At 36.1% G+C, this 23326-nt stretch overlaps 1 protein-coding gene across 1 annotated transcript in view; it reads right to left on the bottom strand.

Annotated features, from left to right (window-relative positions):
• The window catches only part of BAZ2B (bromodomain adjacent to zinc finger domain 2B), a 291809-nt gene that overhangs the window by 13421 nt on the left and 255062 nt on the right, over nt 1-23326 (bottom strand). Inside the window, 6 exon segments of the mRNA XM_036858503.1 lie at nt 4402-4537; nt 4926-5236; nt 10048-10208; nt 10592-10747; nt 10928-11201; nt 11608-12263. Of these exon segments, the coding sequence (XP_036714398.1) occupies nt 4402-4537; nt 4926-5236; nt 10048-10208; nt 10592-10747; nt 10928-11201; nt 11608-12263 (1694 nt within the window).

The raw sequence follows: 23326 nt of genomic DNA on the forward strand, positions 1-23326 counted from the left end.
AATTTTTTAATATATTTCATCGTTTGCTTATCTTAGCATCCTCATGATATCCTGAGAAAGAAATAAGTAAGAGTTAGAGTAATTTTTAAGATCAAAATTAGGAACTTGCATTAGTAACAGAATTATAAATAATAATAATAAGATGTCACTGTATTTTGACTATGTCCAAATCAGGAAACTTTGGAAATCAACCCAAATCAAACATGTGTCACAAATGTAGAAAATGGATCCTACAAAATGATTTCTAAGGGAAAAAGAAATTGATACAATAAATTAAATAAAAGAATTTAGAAGTTATAATTTATTTTCTAGGACTAAAAATAAAATTGTTTCTTCTCTGTTGAAAAACTTCTAATACCATTAAGAACTTTAAAATCTATAAAGAGATTTGTTTTCCCCATGCACACATATTCTGTATAACAAGTTTCACAAAGGGAAAGAAGGAAGATTAGACAGGTAAAAACTTTTTTTTTAAAGATGGCTTTAAAAAATGGTAAGTACTAACGTTATATTTTGACATTTAGTTTTTATTTCAGTCACAGTAGACAATGTCCTGTAATCAATATTCAAAAAAATGAAAACATTACTAATATAATATTGTACATCAACTATATTTCAATTAAAAATAGTTAAAACATTTAAATTATAAATCATTTGTACTAATTTTAAGTTATGTATTTATATACTCTTAAAAACAAAATAGCTTAATTGTTCAAACTTAATTTGTTTAATTTCAATAAAACATTAAATCTTAATCTGGGAATGTCTAAAATAGTCTTTCATAACTCAATACGTACACCAATGATAGCTTAAGAATCTCATCAAAACAGCAGATACATGCTATTCACCTTAACAAATATCTATCAAATATATGTAATATACATGTAATACTAAAACTGGCATGTGTACTAAGAGCAAAAGCAGTAGAGTTTAATATCCCAACAGTAAGTATTTATTTTATGACCTTTTCTGATAACCACATCACTAAATACCTTAATATGGTGTTATTTCTCCAAATTTGAGTTATTTCTTTAAAACTTCTATTATAAAAATACTCATTGAGAAATAACATTTCGAAGGTTATATTTCAATCCCTATAACAATAAAATTTAAAAATCAGACTCATGAACATTAAGTAAATTCTCATTGTTTTCTACAATAGCTAAAAATACTATGAAGCCTGTCTTACATCTCACATTTATGATTTAAAAATAAAATTAGTTTCTGATACTTATTAAGAAAGGGTGGCAGGTATCAAGTTCATAACATTTTTGAAAATCCACAGTAATAGCTCACAATACGTTAGAGCAAATGTAGTAATATTTGGTTTTAACTCCTTTGCTACCACAGTAAAAAAAAAACAGTGGATGTTGCCGATTGCTTAACATTAACAACAGAAAACATATTGTGGGCTGAGAAGTATCTGGAGGCAAATCATGGCAGCTCCTTCTTTCCTAGTAAGCATGGTTTCTGGTAAAGAGGATATTTCTAAAGATATTGAGCACTTTAACATTTTTTTTTAGGACTTCTTATGAGGATTATTATAGGTTTTGTTACATTTCTAATTAAAGGTTACCAAGTGCTCATTAATCTTTGAATAAGAAACTCTGCCTTCTTTTCAAAGTAGTTTTATAGCAAATAATGTATTATTAAACATTAAAAAAAGAAATAAAAATTATGAGATGGAGTTAAATAATGATGAATGTATATTAATTTATTAATAACAATGGAAAAGAAGTTTGCAAAACCTGAAATAAAGCTTTAGATTGCAGAAAGTAAGTATACTAATATAAAGGTAGATTTTGGTATAAGTTTTGGGTTTCTGTGTATAGGTTATAACAAAACTGCCTACACTGTGATGATTGTTTTGGTGTAGATGAGAAAAGTAACTATACAAATTTCATTCTGATATAGGAATTGAATCTTTTTTGATCATTATAGCCTACATTTCACCAAATATATTTGTCTAAGGTGACTTTAAAACTGGTTTTAATAATAATTTTTAGAAGAAAAATTATTTTTACCTGGTAAAAATGCTACCAGATGACCTGAACAATGCCTTAAAACTTATAGTAAATTCTAATCTATATAGGGAAAGACCTAAATCTGAGCATATTGTGAAAACTGCAGATTCATTATTCCATGGACATTTTAGAAAGAAGTGAAAAAAACCATAGAAGAAAGCAAATTTATTTGTATAGAATGAATAAAGTCTTGAGTAGTCTAAGTATAGAGGTAAAAAGGAAGGAGAGAATGTTAAATTATTTAAGAATCACTTCTTGTCTTTGGGGAAGATTATTTAAAATAGGAATTTTACCCTTAGTCATTCATGAAAACAAATCTCAAATGTTTGAATTTTAAAGCTAACCTGTAATTCAAAAGCAACTGCTAAAGTAATTCATAAAAGTCTACATATAATAGATATTTCTGTATACGATACAAAAGAGGCAAAAGGGACACGTACATGATTTAAAATAAATCTCTCTCTGGAAAATATAAGAAATATAGCTTTTATTTTGAACATACAGCATTTGTTGTCTAGTACAAAGTAGAGGCTACTACATGATAACTAACTGGGCTTGAACAAAGAAGGCGAAAAAACATTTTTAACTGTTAGAGGAAAGACTAAAGTATCTACTCAATGCCAACTATATCCAAATATTGGGTTGGCCAAAAGGTTTGTTCGGTTTTTTTCTGCAAGATGGCTCTAGTAACAGTTGTCTATAAGTTCATTCAGAACAATTTTGTTAGATTGTATGTGACACCTATCACATCAGCGTGCATTTAAAAAAAGACTTATCAAAATTGGTGAATTTTTGTGTAGCTATTTTAATACTGAAGATGGAAGAAAAACGGCAACATTTTCGGCATATTATGCTTTATTATTTCAAGAAAGGTAAAAACGCAACCGAAATGCAAAAAAAGATTTGTGCAGTGTATGGAGAAGGTGCTGTGACTGATTGAACACATCAAAAGTGGTCTGCGAAGTTTCATGCTGGAAATTTCTCACTGGACGATGCTCCACGGTTGGGTAGACCAGTTGAAGTTGACAGCGATCAAATCAAGACATTAATTGAGAACAATCAACGTTCTACCATGCGGGAGATGGCCGACATACTCAAAATATCCAAATCAAGCGCTGAAAATCATTTACACCAGCTTGGTTATGTGAATCGCTTTGATGTTTGGGTTCCACATAAATTAAGCAAAAAACCCTTCTTGACCGTATTTCCTCATGCGATTCTCTGCTTAAACATAATGAAAATGTTCCATTTTTAAAACAAATTGTGACGGGTGATGAAAAGTGGGTACTGTACAATAATGTGGAATGGAAGAGATCGTGGGGCAAGAGAAATGAACCACCACCAACCACACCAAAGGCCGGTATATGGTGGGATTGGAAGGAGTCCTCTATTATGAACTCCTTCCAGAAAACCAAACGATTAATTCCAACAAGTACTGCTCCCAATTAGACCAACTGAAAGCAGCACTCAACACAAAGTGTCCAGAATAAGCCAACAGAAAACGCATAATCTTCCATCAGGATAATGCAAGACCACATGTTTCTCTGATGACCAGGCAAAAACTGTTAAAACTTAGCTGGGAAGCTCTGATTCATCCAGCTTATTCACCAGACATTACACCTTTGGATTTCCATTTATTTAGGCTTTACAAAATTCTCTTAATGGAAAAAATTTTAATTCTCTGGAAGACTGTAAAAGGCACCTGGATCAGTTCTTTGCTCAAAAAGATAAAAAGTTTTGGGAAGATGGAATTATGAAGTTGCCTGAAAAATGGTAGAAGGTAGTGGAACAAAATGGTGAATATGCTGTTCAATAAAGTTCTTGGTGAAAATGAAAAATGGATCTTTTATTTTTACTTAAAAACCGAAGGCAATTTTTTGGCCAACCCAAAACATGATATCGGTGCATAAAGGAAGAGCTCTCTGCTTATTCTGTTTTACTTAGCTAAGTATTTCTGGCATTAAAAAAAGAAAATTGATACAAATATAAAGATATTTTAGAAATGAAATGAATGTACTTAGCAGGTAATGTTAGCAACTGGAGTGTTTACAAGATTGAAAGGGCCTTCAAAACATTCAGATTAACAACTATTATGTTGACAGAATGGAGAAGACAACTTCAGTCAGAGTTATAAACAATATTCAAAGGAGAGAAAAACAAGATTTTAAAAAACGAAAGGTAACATTTGGTAGGTTCCTTCAAAAAGCTCAAAATAAGGAGGAAAGTATCAAACTATACAGTATCTAAGAATCAAGGAAATTCTCAAGTACAGCATACATTATTTTGACAATAAGTGATGCATAATTAAGAAATATCTGAAGATTGGAAAAAAACAGGACAAAGTAAATTATAGTATTTCTTAAATAAAAACACTTACAACTTTCATAATTGATTTTTCCCATGCTATTGATTTCTGTAACTGCTGAATGCACAGAGCTACCTGTGCAGCACTGCGAGCTTCTGATAATGCCCTTCTCCATACCCTGAGCCCTGGAGCAATATCCTCTTCAACTCTGCATTGAAATATAGAAAAATTAAGTAGGTCACGTCCACATTTATGGTTACTGAATGTGAAACAATCATCACACTGAAAGCCAAGCAATGACAAAAACATGTAACAGCCAATAAGTATAAGGTTTAAGCAACTAAATTTGATGTAGTGCACAGACTGTGGCTACGTGCCTCAAAGCTTAGTCACAACCAGGTAAATGTAAGATCACTTTGCAGGATTATCAACGCACATAACAACAACAAAAAATGTTTTTACAAAGCACCATGCAAATAGCATGATCCATATGGATCACAGACATACAAGAAGATACATAGATAACAGGCAATAGAAAATAGGCTCCAATTAGCAAAGAAGCACAATAATTTTTCAAGTTAATCTCAATAACCTACCCGTCACCATCACCACTAACGGATGGTGCAGGAGCAGGGACAGTAACTGTGCCCACATTATCCAGTTTGATCTGAATGGTGGTACTTAAGGGGCTCTTCAGATACCTTCTTTCAATGTTCCGCTCCAAATCAGCCAGCCTGGTTACAGCTATATCTAGGGGGTTGTCACTCTTCCGTTCCAGTGCATGTGCACTGCTTTCTTCTTCGCCAGTAAATTCTCCATCATGCTCCTTGCACAATTTAGAAAATGACTTATGTTCAAAATATACCAAGTCCTCCCTTTCTGATGCAGGCTCTGGACACATCCAACCCTATATATCAAAAGAATAATGTTATTATGGTTTCCTCTTGAAATGCCTGCTGGGTGAATTACCTTTACTTAAAATACAGCAGCAGACACCAGCAGATCTTAAGGATCTTTACTAAACGTGTTTACCTTGTGTTTCCTAATGCTAGGTAGAAACAAGAATAAAAAATTAAAAGAAACAGTTGTGAGAAGTTTGAAGAAGAAAATTTAATAACTTTTGATATTATGAAAGGTATAATGAAAATCAGCAAAGTATTCTGAGAGACTTTAGACTACATGCTTATTCATTTCAACAGAAATCTCTCAGTGGTCTCTGAATTTAGCTCTTCCTTTCCATTTCCATTCCTTCTACCACTCTTCCGTACAGGGGTCTGTACAATACTTACCATTTCTCCTTCAGCCATAGGAGTTTGCGTGAGCTGTTATATTTGTCTGTATAGCCTTTCCCTGTTGCTCTTAACCTGGTTAACTCCACTCATCCTGCAGCTCTCATTTTAAAAGTCCTCAGGGAATCCTTCTCTGACCTCCTTTAGCAGGTAAGTCTCCATATGACAAGCCCACAAAGGACCATATAATACGCCATAGCCTTGTGGTACTCACAATTTTTTACTATTGTGATTATTTGATTCACATCTTTTTACCTCTAAATTCCATGATGTCAGGGACCACGTCTGCTTTGACTCATTTTATCTCCAGCACGGTGAAAGCAAATAGTAGGCACTCAATACACACATGTTGATTGAATAAGTGAATGATCTTATAACTCAGCTTGCTTTTATTGATCTTCTACCTCAAAATCCTTCAAAGTTTCCCTACTGTTTAACAAAGTCCATATTTTTATCATGACATTCAAGTACCTCAATCTACCTCTTCCTCTCATGTTCCCGTTCACACATCCTACACTGCAAATTCCACAACTTGCAACTCCACAAACATGCCCTAAACTTCTGGATCCTGGTGCTCTGCTCAGGCTGTTCCCTCTTCCTAGTACGGCATTCCTTGTCAAAAGCTGACTCACCTTCTCAAGTTCCATCTCGACTTCTACATGAGATGTTCCCTGATCTCTCCCATGTCTCCATCAGAAGTTATGTATTCTTTTTCTAAATTCATGTACGACTCTGTACTCCTCTATGATCAGTTAACAGATTCTGCAGAGATGTATATATGACTTATCTCCCTATTAGATGACAAGCTTTCTGACAGCAGAAACCACATTTTATCCAATTTTGTGGTGCCTACTGTCTGATGTGGAATAGGGGCTTAGTAAATGCATATTAAATGAAAAACAGAATGAACATTATCCTTTTTATTAAACCTCTTTAGAGATAATTATTTTATCTTGTATATTAGGATCAATTCCTCTTCTTTAATTCAGTAGAACATTTATATTTGTGAAGTAAGGATGGAATTATGAATAGTACATGTAAGTGCATTAGGTACAAGTCATGTCAAATGAACCTCATTCCCATATTTTGAAAAGGGTACTAAATTGCTAAATCAAGAGAACCCTGTAAACATAGCATATCTTGATGTCTGCAAGGCAAATGACAAGACAAAAAATGAAGACTAGATTAAAGAAATCTAGAGGGTTGAAAACTGCTTCCAAAAAATGGTGGTTGACAGAACTTGTGTCACCTCAGAAAAGGTCCCCAGTGCCAATGTCCAAAAGGCTCTGTACTTGGTTTGTCCTGTTAATACACTTATGAGTAACTTGGTTGATTGTTATTAAATCTGCAGATGATTTAAAACTAGGAAGAAAATTTAATATTCTGTATGACAGGACTAAGATAAAAATAGTTCCATATGCTGAAAAATGTACCAACATGAAATTAATAAAAATAAAACAATGATAAATGTAAATTTTAGGTTTGAAGTTTAAGCAACTAATCACAGAAATATTGAATACTATATGTGATAGAACTCGCTTAAAAGCTCTTTGAAAGAGGGCCAGAGTTTGTTTTTTCATAGCGTATACTCAGTGAAGCAAGAGTATAATGTGGATGCTAAAAAGCTAGTACAAAATTCAAACAGCATTAATGGAAGTATAGTGCTGGATTAAGGAAAGTAAAAGTCCCATGAACACATTCAGACAGCGCTATGTACAGTTATGGATACAACATTTTAAGAAGGATATTAACACTGGTGTTTATACAGAAGAGAATCATGTACATGGAAACCATTTCGCAGGACTAATGGTTGAAGGAATTAATTAGCTTGTAAAAGAGAAAACTTAGAAAGAGACACAGGAGCTATCTTTAGAGGAGCTGGAAGAGTAATTAGGTTTTTCGTATACTCTCAACAACAGAACTAGGACAAGAGACTTGCAGATTTTCCTACAAAATAACAAAGAATGTCCAAATTATAAGCAATATTAAAAATATAAATGAATGCACCTAAGTAAGTCCCACAGGCTACCTGTGTGATGTGTCTTCACAATGGCTAGTTCCCCACGTTAAACATATAACTCTGTTTTCTTAAAAAAAAAAACATTAAGTCTTCTATAGATGTTAAAATAATGTCTTGTGGTTATTTTCATCATTTGTGTTTTTAGACTCTTCAAGAATAATTCATTTTTTCAGAATAATACAGAATAATTTAGTAATACCTTAATAACAGAATATTAAAACATTTCACTTAAAAAACAAATTCTACTTTTCTTATATACTTAGAACACAGCCAAGAATGTCTAAGCAGCCAGTAACGTGATAAGGTTAATGCAGGAAAATATGAGTATGGCTCCAGGAAAATGTTTCAGGCCCAAACCCTGACTTTATACTTAACTTAAAAAAGCTTGGGGGCTTCCCTGGTGGCGCAGTGGTTGAGAGTCCGCCTGCCAATGCAGGAGACACGGGTTCGAGCTCTGGTCTGGGAAGATCCCACATGCCGTGGAGCAACTAGGCCCGTGAGCCACAATTGCTGAGCCTGTGCGTCTGGAGCCTGTGCTCCGCAACAAGAGAGGCCGCAATAATGAGAGGCCTGCGCACCGCAATGAAGAGTGGCCCCCGCTTGCCGCAACTAGAGAAAGCCCTCGCACAGAAACGAAGACCCAACACAGCCATAAATAAATAAATAAATAAATAAATAAATAAAATTAAAAAAAAAAAAAAGCTTGGGACTTCGCTGGTGGCACAGTGGATAACACTCCACCTGCCAATGCAGGGGACATGGGTTCGAGCCTTGGTCTGTGAAGATCCCACATGCTGCAGAGCAACTAAGCCTATGTGCCACAACTACTGAGCCTGTGTGCCACAACTACTGAAGCCCACGCACCTAGGGCCTGTGCTCTGCAACAAGAGAAGCCACCTCAATGAGAAGCCCGCGCGCAGCAATGAAGACCCAACCCAGCCAAAAATAAATAAAATTAAATCTTAAAAAAAAAAAAAAAAGCTTGGTGATATGCTTTCCCAACCAATAGCCAATTAGAACTGGCAAATTAGGTGGAAGAAGTTGGGGGGAAATTGGGCCAGTAGAACCAATCAAATTTAAACCAGCAAGCAGTAGCAACTGACCATGAGAGAAGACAGAAACAGACTATAGAAAGCAGACACAGTCTTTTAAAAGCAAAGCACACTAGGACCATTTAATGTAGGGGCAAAACCTCTTCACATTTCCTGAGGGAATCATTATCTAATAATTGGTCTTCGCACTAATGATCCTGTGTCACCAAGATAATTTAAATCAAACTCATTATTCTCAATTTAAGAAGGCAGTGTAATGCGTAACATAAGCGATCTGACAAACATGTTAAAAAATAATGGTACTAAATGGAATAATTTTCGTTTCTCGAGAAAATTAACTTGTGTGGAAGACTTCATTTGTTGAAGATGCCAAATAAATGAGGCATTTTTATACTGTATTATAGTACTAGGAGGAAGATATAGTTTGCTAGCAAAATAGAGTCAACAAATGATAAATTTTGCTTCCCAAAGTTGGTAATTATGTTTGCAGCAAGAAAGGGATATGTTATTAGCTCTGGAAAGTGACATTTTTTGGAGAACTTCAAAAGTTTCCAAATGCCATAGGATAGTACTATAGCATAAGTTTCTCATTCTGAATAAAACATAAAATAGCAGATCAAATTACACGGATACTACATTTTCTAAACCTTTTCAGGTGTCTCATACTTATTCATCATCCATCCATTTACTCTCAGAGACATCACCTTATTATCAACTGAGAAGACTTTATACCCCTCCTACCAAAACTAAAAATTCTTGCACTAAGGTAAAGCTTTCCTTTTGCCTGTCCATTGGAAGCCAGTCTGATCATGATAATGCTTGTGACATGGTAATGCCCAGTAGATAAATAAATTTAAAATTTACATATATATGTAAGGTGTGTGGGTATCTGTATAATGATACAGTGTATATTTGGATATATCTATATTCTCCAATTTTAAATTATATAGAGTGAAATTTTGACATACAACATGGCTTGATGCAAGGAGGTTCCTCTATATGAAACAGTATAGTAGTTATTTGATAGAGCATTATATTTATCATGGGTAAAACTAGAAATGACACTTTTGAATTCCATTAAGGCGGCAGCAAGATTTGGTAAAAAGAACACAGGTTCTGGACTCAGACAGACTTGGATGAATACACACTTAGCTTACTATATGACCAGTGGCAGGTTACTTACTTTGAGTCTTGTTCCTTACCTGTAAGATGGGGGAAATTAATTCAGGATCATTTTGAGAATTAAATGAGATAAAGTGAAAACATTTAGCAGAGTCACTGGCACATATCAGGTATACAACAAATGATAGTTACCTTCCATCATCCTAAAAACAGATTTCATTCCAATCAATTTTACCTTCACTTGCAAACTTGCTGATGCAACTCTCCTTTCTAGATCTTCTACCTGTTGAAGAATACTCAAATCCATTTCCATTGCTTGTTCTTCTACTGACCAGTTCTCCACAATATCTCGAGTTACCTGGTTTTCTTCATGTTCATTTAATTCAATAATAGCAACTATATTTGAAAAGAAATCAATTTTAAAATCCACTTTATCCCTCAATGATTTCTTCTAAAAAGTGAATAAGGTTCCAGGGATAACATATACGTGTAACTTAACACACACAAATGTACTTGTGCATACACAGGCAGATTACTCTTAAAAGTAGGAATATTCTTTTTTAAGAAACAAAACAATATGTCTGCAGGTTGTGAGAAATTATAAGAAAGTAATACCTATTTAAGAAATGTAAAGAGTTACTGTTTGTTGAACAAAATAGAAAAAAAAAATGCCTATTAGTAATAAATTAAGAATTAGGATATACTAAAATATGTTTTAAGATAAAAGAACTAATTCTCATAACTAAGCAAGAGAGCAGAAGTCTCTTTTAGGTACATACCATCCTTATTCTTGATGCAAGCTTGAGTAATATAATCCAAGTGTTTCTGAATTTGTTTTTGTAACGCCTTTTCTCTTATTCCTCTGAGATGGAGCACTTTGAGCAAAGCTTTTAGGTCCTCTGGGTCAATAATTCTCCACCAACCAAACTGCATTTCTAAGTTAAGATAAATATGTAGATCTTTTTACAAATATTTTGAATATAAATTAATGGCACAATGCAAATCAGAAGACTTATAACTATGTAGAAAACCATCAAAGATTCGGTTATAATGCAGGAATCTATAACAATAAAATAAAGTAAGTAAGTGGCTATAAACCATCTCAATGTACCTACCTTCTGGAATAGGTTTTGGGTTAGGAAAATCTACTGGTTTTGCTACTTCAACAGCTACAGGTTGAGTTGAAGAGACTTTTTCATTCTGTGGTACTGGAGATTCACTTTTACTTGAAGCAACATTAGGTGTCAAGAATGAATTACTATTTCCTTCTGATAATCCCAACCCTGATCCCAGACTAGGTAAAGGTGATGTAAATGGATTACTGGAAGTAAGCACACTGGTGGGCCACCCACAAAACTGGAGTCCCATCATAGATACTCCACTTTTCATCTGCAAAAAAACACAAAACATTTTAAAAGTAGAACAATCTAGGAAGTTAGGAAAAGTGTTTAGAACCAGAAATTGTTTATAAAATTCGGAAAAAATATTCTTTCACTTACCACGATTAGAGGCAAACTAAATACAATAATAACACGTCGTTTCATTTGCTCCCCAAGTAATTTCTTTTTAGATATAATGCAACAGTAATAAGTTAAAAAGTAATTAAAGAAGGCTTTGAATTAGACATCAGTAGTTCTGATGAAGCTTGGTGATAGCAATTCTGACTCTTCAATTTTCAAACCATGGCGGAGATAATATTATAAATATTCAACTGATTTCCCTTGAGAGAGAATCTTTATGGGGTCAAAGATTAAATAAAGCAACATAAAAATGAGTTACAATTAGCAGCACTAACCTGAAGAGGTGATAAAGCAAATGGATTTAGGCCAACAGGATTCTGAGCAGAAGATGATCCAAGAAGAGGAGCTGGGGCAGGCGAAGGTGACTTAGATGGTGGCTGAGACTGAGGGGTCACTAAAGAAGCAGTTGACATACCTGCATGGGTAAGTGATGTGTCATCACAAGGTGTCCTTGGCAAAAGGCTAAACCACTGTCTATTCTTTTCAGTCAGTGTTTTTAACAACTGGTCATTGGGGAGAGGACTATAGAACTTCCCTGGACCACCTGAACTGGTATTGAACAGATTATTAGAGTCTGTCTTTTCCACGCTGCTTTGTGTTGCTGTTGATTGAATGCTGCCCAATGAATGTTTTCCACTGTTTTGATAAGACAATGTGCACCCATTTGCACTACTGTTTGGTTTGGGGGTTATTACATCTGACTCAGGAGGCATCTTAGCTACTTCTAAAAGCTTGCTTAATTTTGAAAATGAACCAGGTTTCTGAAGAAACAGATTTGTGTTATCTTTTTCTTTAGTATCTTCCTTTTGCTCACAATGATCTGGATTTGAACAATTTAAAGTGTCCTCAGAAGTCTCAAATCTTTCTTCTTTGATCTGGATACTTTCTGCCTTTTTTAGTTTTTCTCTTTCTTTTGCAATTTCTTCTAGTCCTAAAAAATTGAAAAGCATTAAAAAGATCAGTTACTCCAGATCAAACCAATACTATAATTATATTCTTTTATTACTTATCAAGTTATATGCATAAATATTTTAGGAAACTTTTCTAGATTACTTAATACTCTCCATTTTCCCCTTTTTTATAGATTAGATTCTTTTGCTCATTGGAAAATTAATGTAATTTTGTGACTAATCTTTAGAAAAACTAAAATATAAAAAATTTAAAAGCCCTAATACACAGCAAAAATTATTATTAATATTTTTGTTTAAACCCTTCCAGGCATTCTATATGCATACACATATACACTTAAACCTATAAATTAAAAAAAAAGGAAATCTCATTATATACATAATGTTCTAACCCACATGTTTTGCTCTGTAAACATCCTGATATGTCAATAAATATATAACTACATCATAAATTTTAATGGCTATAGAATATTCAATAGAATATATCATAATTTAAATAATCAATCTTCTACTAATGGCTATTAATAGGGCCTAGTTATTCACTGTTACAAAAAATGTTATAAATGATGAATGACCTTGTATCTGTATCTTTGGACTTAAATTTTTTAAAAAATTTACTTCCTTAGGATAAATTTCTAGAAAAAATTTACTGAGTCCTAAGATATATACTTTTCAGAGTTTTTGAAATATGTTGTCAAACTGAAAGTCTAGATCAATACACGTTCATACCAGAAGCAAGAGCATCTGTTTGCCTACACCCTCAAGGAAACTAAATACTATCAGTATTTTTTGTTTTTGTCAATATCTGGGAGATAAAAATCTAAACTGCATTTTTTTTTCTGATCTCCAGTAAGGCTGAGTATCTTTTCATGGGCTTACTGGCATTTCTCCTTTGTGAACTTCTGGTTCATATTTTTGAACAGTGTTCTAAAAATAATTTATAAGAACTCTTTAAAAAATATAAATCCACTACTTTATTCAATTTGAAAAGTAATATATGTCCAAGGTGAAATATTCAGTAATGAGAGGTATAAAGAAAACCCTTTCTGCCCTACTCCCTTAGTCCCTATTTTTACTCTTCAGAGGTAACCATGGTTAATCAATCATGTCTATATATCCTTCTGGAAATCTTATATGCATCTATAGGAATATCATTTTGCAGTATTACATAAATGGATACTACCCTTCACTTTTCTGCAACTCAGAATAAAATCCAAACTCCTAAGCAAGGCCTACAATGCTGTATGGTCTGGTTCCTGAAAATTTCTACAACCTCTGACCACTCTTGTCCTTGCTAACCTTGCTCTTCCTTTCTCCCCTTTTTTTCAGCTTCTCAAACATACCCAGTTCTTTCCTTTTTTGGGCACTTTGCATTTGCTGCTCCCTCTGCCTGGGATATTGTTTTGTTGACTGGCTCCTTATCCTTCATGTCTCAGATCAAGTCATTTCCTCACAGAGGTTTTCTCTGATCATTTTATCTGAAGTAGGTTCCCTATTCCATTCACTTTATTTATTTGTTTTCCTGACATATGGTTGACATACAATATTATATAAGTTACAGGTATATAATGTAGTGATTCACAATTTTTAAAGGTTATACTCCATTTACAGTTATTTAAAAATATTGGCTATATTCCCTGTGTTGTACAACACATCCTTGTGTCTTATTTTACCCATTCACTTTAGAATATCATCCTACATATTTCCGTCACAGAATTTATCATTATAAACAATAACCTAATTATTTGTTTATTTTCTACTCCACTCCCACCCACACACTAGAATTTAAATCAGCAAGCTTTTAAAAGCAGAGCAATGTTTCTCTTGCTTATTATTGGATCCCAAATGCCTAACATGGTGGCTGCTATAAAATAGAAGCTCAATAAATTTTTCTTGAACGATGAAATGAAAGGATGAATTTGATATTTTCACTAAATACCTTAGACAGTTTTCCATGCTAAAACATATAACTGTACTTCATTTTTTTCAATCAGCTGAATAATATTCTATTTTATGGATACATCATAACTTAACCAATCCTCTACTAACGTTTGAAATCGCTTTCACATGCTTCTCTTGAAATTAGTTTCTACCCCAAATTAAAATCCTATACTTCAGACTTATGCTTCTGGACAATATGGAATAATAGGGACTAGATTTACACTCTTGCATGAAACAACCAAAAAAGAGGCAAAATATATGAAACCACAGTTTGCAAGAAACTGGACTTCAGGCAACAAGAAAAGAAAACAAACACAGTCATACCTATGATTGCCCCAGCTTATTGCTTTGGGTTAATTTCCAGGCTACAGCATAGGGAGGAAGAATCCAGGTGGAGCCTGGCAGACTCCCTGAGATGAGGAGATGGAACTGAGAGTCCAGGGAGATCAAAGTAGCTACAGTGCCCAGGAGAGAGTACTAGAGAGGAGAGCACTGCGTGGAGAGAGAACTCCAGAGATCCACAGTATTCAGCTGAATAATGAGCAGTGTGTACCTGTGAGGAACCTACCTGAGACCAGGAAAGAACCACCTGAAAGGATTAGAGGTGACAGTGCCAGGTGCTCATACAGGCTGGGTATCTGGTACCTGTTCCTACCAACCAGATTGGGAAACCTCAAGATTCACGGCCATCAGGTGGAGTACTCAGAAGGATCTCGCTTTACTAGTTAGGGGATAATCCATACTAGACTGAGCACTGTTTTAGTCCTGCCTAACAAATTTTAAAAGAAAGATCTGAAAGGATCAAACCTTTCCCAAGTAACTTAACTGTGTTTCAGCTAAACAAATCTCAAAAATATTTATAGAAATTCAAAAATATCCAGCACCAAACAAGGTAAAATTCACAGTGTCTCGCATTCAATCAAAATTAAAAGACATACATGAATGATACATAATTAGAGAACTCAATCAATGAAAACTAACCTCAAACTGACAAGACAGTAGAATTAGCTGACAAAGACATTAAATTTGAAAAAAATAATGGCCGAAAAATTGTCAAATTTGATGAAAATTATAAACTACAGATCCAAAAAATTCAACTCCAAGCAAAAGAAACATGAAGATACATAACTACACCAAGACATACCATGATCAAATTGCTCAAAACCAATAATAGAGAAAATCTTAAAAACAGCCAGAAAAAAATATTGTGCCTCATATGATCTTTATGCACTTCTGCACATTTGCCCTTAGAAGACCTCCCTACTTCATCACCTCCAATTAGGCACACATGAAAAGAGTCACAAATATTCTCTTCAAATACCTATGCTCACAAATTTCCTTAACTTTACACAAATTATTGGCTAGTAAGGAAATATTAATATTTGTGCTTGATTTATTCTGAGAACTAGTATCTCAAAAACCACTGTCATATATCCAAAAACAAACAGACCAACCAACCAACAGACAAGTTCTTTACTGGTTTGAGACTAGTTGATGACTTCCCATTTGCACCTAGTAAAGTGAGCTGATGATACATTTCAATAGCCTATTCATGGTTGTCTTTAACTTTTATATTGAAATTGCTTAATTATAAACAACTAAACCTCTAATAGAAGTGTAAAATTATTTTTAAAAATTTGAAAAATATACAGGATATTTAGTAAAAAGATTTTTAAAATAGTTGTCTATCTCCTATTTCACACAATCCTTTGTTCTTTCCAGCCCTTCTTTGACATGTATCAATGAGTATTAAAAAAAGTCTTCAACACAGACGTAGAGAATGGACTTGAGGACACGGGGAGCGGGAAGGGTAAGCTGGGACGAAGTGAGAGAGTGGCATGGACATATACACACTACCAAATGTAAAATAGACAGCTAGTGGGAAGCAGCCGCATAGCACAGGGAGATCAGCTCGGTGCTTTGTGTCCACCTAGAGGGGTGGGATAGGGAGGGTGGGAGGGAGATGCAAGAAGGAGGAGATATGAGGATATATGTATATGTATAACTGATTCACTTTGTTATAAAGCAGAAACTAACACACCATTGTAAAGCAATTATACTCCAATAAAGATGTTGTAAAAAAAAAAAAGTCTTCAAACCAGACTAAAGAAGAGGAAAATAAGTAAGAGATGAAACAGGGAGTGCCGTTCACTTGATTAATTTCCTTGGTAGTAACTGCAAGTATATAATGACAAAGAAAATACCATTTCCCAATTAAACCAATTGAAACCAATCCTAATAAAAGCAAGTTTGCTATTGGAAAAGAGACTATGTCTCCTTGAGTTTTATCAGAATCACTTTGAAACCCTTTAGTTTACCTAATAGTTGTCACTGGACCCTAGGGGTCCACGATTCTCAGTTCGAATGAAATTTTTTCCTTTGGCTCTCCTTAGTTGGGCTGAAACAGGCTAAAACTTTCAAATAGATTTTACTAAAGTATAAGTGAAACACAGATAAAGAACACAAGAAATATAAAAACATTGGCATTTAGAATACAGGTCTCTGTTCAGTGGCTTCCTCCCAGGGTTCAAAGGCTCTCACCCATTCAGTATAGCCTAACCTCAGGAGTACTTTCACAGCTCCTTAACTGTCTTCATGTTGTCAGTACTACCACAACTCAGCTCCTACGAGACATCTTGCTATTACTGCGGAGAAGACTCAAGGAGGCAGGTTCTTATCGTTGTCTATCTAGGATTGTTCCTTCCCAGTCTGATCCAGGAATTTTTTTAAAAGATGCCTTTTACCATAATACCTTCATCCTTCACACATCCTAACAGGGATACAGGGATTAATTTCTATACTTATAGACCTAATGCTGTAAACATATCTAATACAAAATGGAAGAGTAATATTCACATCACAGTACAAAAAACTTGTTTCATTTTCCTTCCAATATTGAAGGAATTATCCACAATCCAATATACCCCAAACAGAACAGTGAATTGAAAGGCAACAAATCCTTGGTTTTGGCTGAGTGGCCATGGGGCTTTCTTCCTTCCCACTTTCCTGGGGGCCAGCAGGGCCTTTAGCCAGCTAATGTCAACACTGTTCTCAGGATCCTTGGTGTGTAGACTTTGATTCTTGGTATGCATACCTGCAAGCACTGTTCCTAGACCCAAAGGTCCCTTGATATGTTTACTGTTACTTAGAGAAACTCAGTGCTTCTTACCCTTTCTTACACTAACCCATAAATAGAGAGCAAGGTATGGGGTATAGTGCTTTGTCTCTTGGAGTGTTCTTGTCACACATCCAAGTCCTATGGAACCATTATGGGAGCTGGGAGAGCCTATGTACTGTAACTTCTCTGCTTATAAGTTGCCTTCACTAATAAATTATGCTGTTATTAGCACTATGTATGTCATTAGTGATTTTTGTGACCATGCATCTTGTACAACAATTGGTGACCAACAAAATCCTGATGTCACGGATTTCTGGAAGGGGTGCACCCAGGGGCGGAAGAATTCCTTCTTGGGGTCAGCGGTAATTCACTTGGTAGAGTTAGAATGGTCTTAGTAGCAATGCCTGAAGATGGCAGAAGCTATAAAAGTGGTATACTAAAGAGGATGACTAGTGGTGATAAGCTGACTTGAAATTCAGTTCCGTCTCTCTTCCTTACCAGCTTAGAGATTTTCATGAGCCCTAAGGGGGGGACGGTAAACTAAAAAGGGTGACGGCAGCCCCTTTAGAAGGGAAAGTGGGGCAAACTCCCACTAATACATGAGGCAACTGGCCCCTGTGTGTGTGAAAAGCCAGTTATTGTGAGGCATGCTCTAAAGGAATCTGAGTGGACACAACAGCGGGAGGAAATCCAGCAGTGTACAGAGTAAGAACTAGGTTCTCAACAGGTCTACTACCATACGCACTTGGAAGGATCCTTAGAGGTTTGGCTTGTTTGTATGCATGATGGAGGGACAGCAGTGATATTAAATGAAGCTGAGAAGGGGGAACACACGCCCCTGTTACAGAATGAGCAGTCTGGGTTGACTAATAATGCTGAGATAGGCGTTGCCACCCTGTTTCCAAACTGAATGCTTGGTAGTGTTGGTAAAATATAGCCCTGTGATTTTCCTGATCCTTGAATGTGAATGGGACTAGATCCGCAGAGGCTGTAGCTGTTCTGAGACCCTGGCTGTGTTAGCATGATTATAAGAAAGTCCAGGGCTTGAGAGGGGAAGGCCTGACAACATGTTCTTGGTGCAAAGAATTTTGGATGATTAAATCAGAACAGGTCCACCTGAGGGGACGACTGCTTTGACTTTACTCCATCATGTGTGAAGCACTGATAGAAATGAAATAGTTCTTTTAGGTCACACACACCCCATCTCAGGGGAGGAAGTGGAAAGAGGGAGCTTAGTAAGTGGTACAGGTTTCCGTACAAAATAAAAAGAAAAAAGGAACAAAGGAAGGAGAAGATAAAAAGGAAAAAGAATCAAAGACAGGCTAGACTTCTGGCAGAGGCTCCCGCACACCACTAAGTGTGGTATTGCTCATAAGCAGAGGGATTAATAAGACAGAAGTTGATGGTTGTGTAATCCTGGAGTGTGAGAATGTGGTCCTATTCAGAAACTTGAAAGACCTACTGAGACCGTGAAAAAGATTCCTGTGAGGTAAGACACAATATTGAATGGTTCACATGCTATACTGAAGAGTTGTTAGAAGAGTGGGAGACACCAGAAGATTAGGTGGAGAAGGTCCCTGGTGAGGAATCTCCTTCAGGGATTAGAGCTATTAAGCCTCACTCCCACAAACCATCTGGTAAGATCTCATGGCCTCTACACTCCTCAGAAAAGGACTCAGAGAATAGAACTGAGGGAAATACCCTACATTATCTTGACTCTCTTGAAATGGGATTACATCAGCTTCACCTTATGAGTTTGACTCAACTCCTGAAGCCAGGCTTCTTTGTTCCCTGACCTAAGCTCTTTCAAACTTCAGGAGGACCAGGGCTGGGCTCAGTCCCCGGGGTCCCCTCCAAGGGATCACTAACCATACTCCTCAGTTCAGTATGCTGGAAAGGAGAACAGCCTCAAACGTTAATGGGCTTGCTAGACATGAGGAACCAAGTATCTATTGTTCCAGAATGCAACAGAGCCGTGGCAAACACATTTCCCTACTGGGGTTGGGATTCTGTGCTCACTATGCTTGGAAGACCAGAATCACAATCACTGCAAAAGCTTTTGCATGAACTCAGTCCTTCCTCAGGTTGCATACTTGGCATGGACAGACTGGGGTATTTAAGTCCTGCACAAGTATGCCCACATATCAGTTGGACTTATTTTTTGTGACCTCTACTGGCAGCTTCTATACCTGTTGGTCAGGTATGTTGCCAAAACCCAGCTACACTTACAAGGCCAGGTTGTGCAACAGTGTTGCCTACATGGAGGAGAAAGGTTGCATTTCTTCTTCTTTTTTTAAAAATAAATTTATTTATTTATCTTTGGCTGTGTTGGGTCTTCGTTGCTGCACATGGGCTTTGTCTAGTTGCGGTGAGCGGGGGCTACTCTTCGCTGTGGTAAGCGGGCTTCTCATTGTAGTGGCTTCCCTTGTTGTGGAGCATGGGCTTTAGGCACGCAGGCTTCAGTAGTTGTGGCACGCGGGCTCTAGAGTGCAGGCTCAGTAGCTGTGGCGCACGGGCTTAGTTGCTCCGTGGCACGTGGGATCTTTCCAGACCAGGGCTCGAACCCGTGTCCCCTGCATTGGCAGGAGGATTCTTAACCACTGTGCCACCAGGGAAGCCCGAGATTGCATTTCTTAAACAAGCAGAGGTTCAGGTAGGGGTACTGAGCAACCTCATTTCACAATTTAACAACCCTGTTTAGTCAACTCTATTTGACAGTAGCACTACAAGTATCTGTGACTAAAGTCTCTGACAAAGAGACTCTGATGACATTTGTTAGCTTTTGGATATCTGATTTCCTCTAGCCACTGAATAATATACACCTTTTCTGGATATGGAGTTACTGTGTCCCTTGTGTGTGCAGACAATATACATACTATTAAGACTGAAACGTACTTGTTATATATTGGAGTTTCCCAGAATTACACAATCAAACAATTGGGATTTTTTTCACAGCTGCTGCCATTTAACAATGGGCTTACTAATATGGTATTGGGTGGCTGATTCATGCTCCCTCTTACCCACAGGCAGTAGAGAATGCAGAAACAGCATTCTAAAAGATAGCTCCAATTGTAACCAGGCATGTTGACTGTTTTCATTGTTGCCATTGGACTAAATCTCAGAAGCTGGAATGATGGCGGCATGATTACACGGAGAAGCTCAGAATGGTGTGATTTTGAGGCTTCATTTCAATGCTCCCGTAAGTATTAAGTGCATATATTTAAAATTTTCACTTATCACAGGGAAATTTAAAATGATTAACAAAAAATCATCTTTTTCAAAATTTCAAAGGATGTGGAAATTTGTGAAGTATATTTTACTTCTTTTTTTAAAATTTATTTATTTATTTTTGTCCACATTGGGTCTTTGTTGCTGTGTGCGGGCTTTCTCTAGCTGCGGCGAGCGGGGCCTACTCTTCGTTTTGGTGCACAGGCTTCTCACTGTAGTGGCTTCCCTTGTTGCGGAGCACAGGCTCTAGGAGCATGCGCTTCAGTAGTTGTGGCACGCGGGCTCAGTAGTTGTGGCTCGCGGGCTCTAGAGCACAGGCTCAGTAGTTGTGGCACATGGGCTTAGTTGCTCCGCGGCATGTGGGATCTTCCCGGACCAGGGCTGGAACCCGTGTCCCCTGCATTGGCAGGTGGATTCTCAACCACTGTGCCACCAGTGAAGCCCAATATTTTACTTCTTAAATGCCTTTTTTCCTCCTCTAATTCTGCCACCTCCATCTATGTTACCTACTATTAATGAAATTTTGTACACATTCTATTGGGTGTACTGATAAATTAATATGCAAGTCATTTTTGGGGGGTCTATATACTAGCTACACATTTTCTATGCAGTAAACATGGTTTATATATAAATTGTAAATTTATCCAACTAATTTGTTGAAATAATTCCAATGAATTGGAACTGCTAGAACTAAGGATATCCAAAATTTTACAGTTTTGAGTCCAAACTAGATTTTCCCCTACTATATAGATGGGACCTCATCAATCTTGTCCCCCAGTGTTTATGTGGGTATATTTCCTAAAACTGTACAAATGTTAAATTTTTAATCTTTGGTAATATGATATTTCAAAGAAATTGCTTTTCTTCTGTTATTGTTCAGCTCAGTCATCTTCATATATGCTTAATCCTTACTAGTCACTTGTGTTATTTCATTTTCTTCTGGTTTGTTTTTGTTTTAATTTCCCTTGGTTTATTAATGTCTTTGTTACTGGTTTCTAAGAACTCATTTATGACTAAGGATGTTAACCATCTGTCATGCAATGCAAATGAAATATCAATATTATATTTTATTGCCATCAATTTACTATCGTGTTTTGTATTTTGGTTGTGTATTAAAATATAATCATGTTGTGTTTAAAAAAAATAAAAAAATAAAAGATAGCTGCACCAACCCCTTCAACAATGACCTCTGTAAGACTTGTCTGGTCTGGCTGCCTTGGACTGTTTTTACTTTGAATACTGCTTATACCTCATAAAGGTCCTCCTACTTTCGTGAAGTTCCTGGAGTTGAAGAGCAGAAATGAAGACTCTATTTGGTATGCCAGGATCCTGAGTTTTTATACCTCAATATTCCTCTCCTTTTTTGGTACCTGTCATGATTTCAGTAGGTGCTTGGGAGGTTCCTGTTGTTCATATTACAGATGAATGGATGGATACAAATGTAGATACTCTCCTGCTTTCCAGATGACACTCGCTAGCTATATCCACAGGAGGGTCAATTTTGATTCTCTCTTCACTCCAAACAGTTCTAAAATTTGTTATACACTCACTCTAGAAGTGGGAGATTTTTCCACAGGCCTTATACTCATATAGGTAATCCAAGATCTGATTATCATCTCTATGTAATATTATTGATCATAATGATATTATAGGGATTTTTAAAAAACTTGTGTATTTAAACTTTTAAATAGATGAGTATTAAATCTAACTTTATTAAGTAAAGACTGTGCTTTTATAGAACTTTTAAAAAGTGATAAATGAGCAGAATATAAAAATGCATATTGTTGGGTTCCCTGGTGGAGCAGTGGTTAAGAATACACCTGCCAATGCAGGGGACACGGGTTTGAGCCCTGGTCCGGGAAGATCCCACATGCCGCGGAGCAACTAAGCCCATGTGCCACAACTACTGAGCCTGCGCTCTAGAGCCCGTGTGCCACAACTACTAAGCCGGCATGCTGCAACTACTGAAACCCATGCGCCTAGAGCCCGTGCTCCGCAACAAGAGAAGCCACTCAATGAGAAGCCCGCGCACCACAACGAAGACTAGCCCTCTGCTCGCCGCAACTAGAGGAAGTCCATGCGCAGCAACGAGGACCCAACACAGACAAAAAAAAAAAAAAAGCATATTGGTAACACTGTATTAACTTTCATTACCCACTTATTTCATGGTAGTTTCTAACAGCTGGTACTTATTCATCCTTATCAGCCTTGCCTCTCAGATATAGTACTTGCCTATAATATTACATATTTACATGCTTTTGTTCTTTGTCTTCATATATGCTATATCTTTCCAGTTAGACTGTGATCTCTTTGTGGATAGAGATAGGTTAATTGATTCTTTTGTATTTCCACAGTACTCAGTACAAGGCACAGTATAGGTGCATAGTAAACACGATTAAAGAAAAGGAATCTACATCTGTTATTTATTTTATGACTTCCATAGCACTTAGAATAATACAGCAGATGCAAATTACCGAATTAATAAAAATTTTATGAGAAAATAATCTTTAAGTAAAAAATTATTCCTACCTTTCCTGTGTACTGTGCAATGAACCCAAATAATAGTATAAGGTACAATTAATAGTTAAATATCATCTTGTAGCTCTTTTAGATTAATTATGTGACATGATCCTTATAACAACCAAAGAATTTATACAGAGCCTATTAAAATTCTATTTGTAAAGAGGAAAATCAGAGTCTAGAGAGGTTAAGTGGTAAGGCCTGAATGGAAACTGAGTTCTAACAACTACAAATTCAATTAATGCTATCTAACTGGAGAGGCCTAACATTTAAAAAAAG

This window comes from Balaenoptera musculus, chromosome 7 (assembly GCF_009873245.2).
Source record: "Balaenoptera musculus isolate JJ_BM4_2016_0621 chromosome 7, mBalMus1.pri.v3, whole genome shotgun sequence".
NCBI lineage: Eukaryota > Metazoa > Chordata > Mammalia > Artiodactyla > Balaenopteridae > Balaenoptera > Balaenoptera musculus.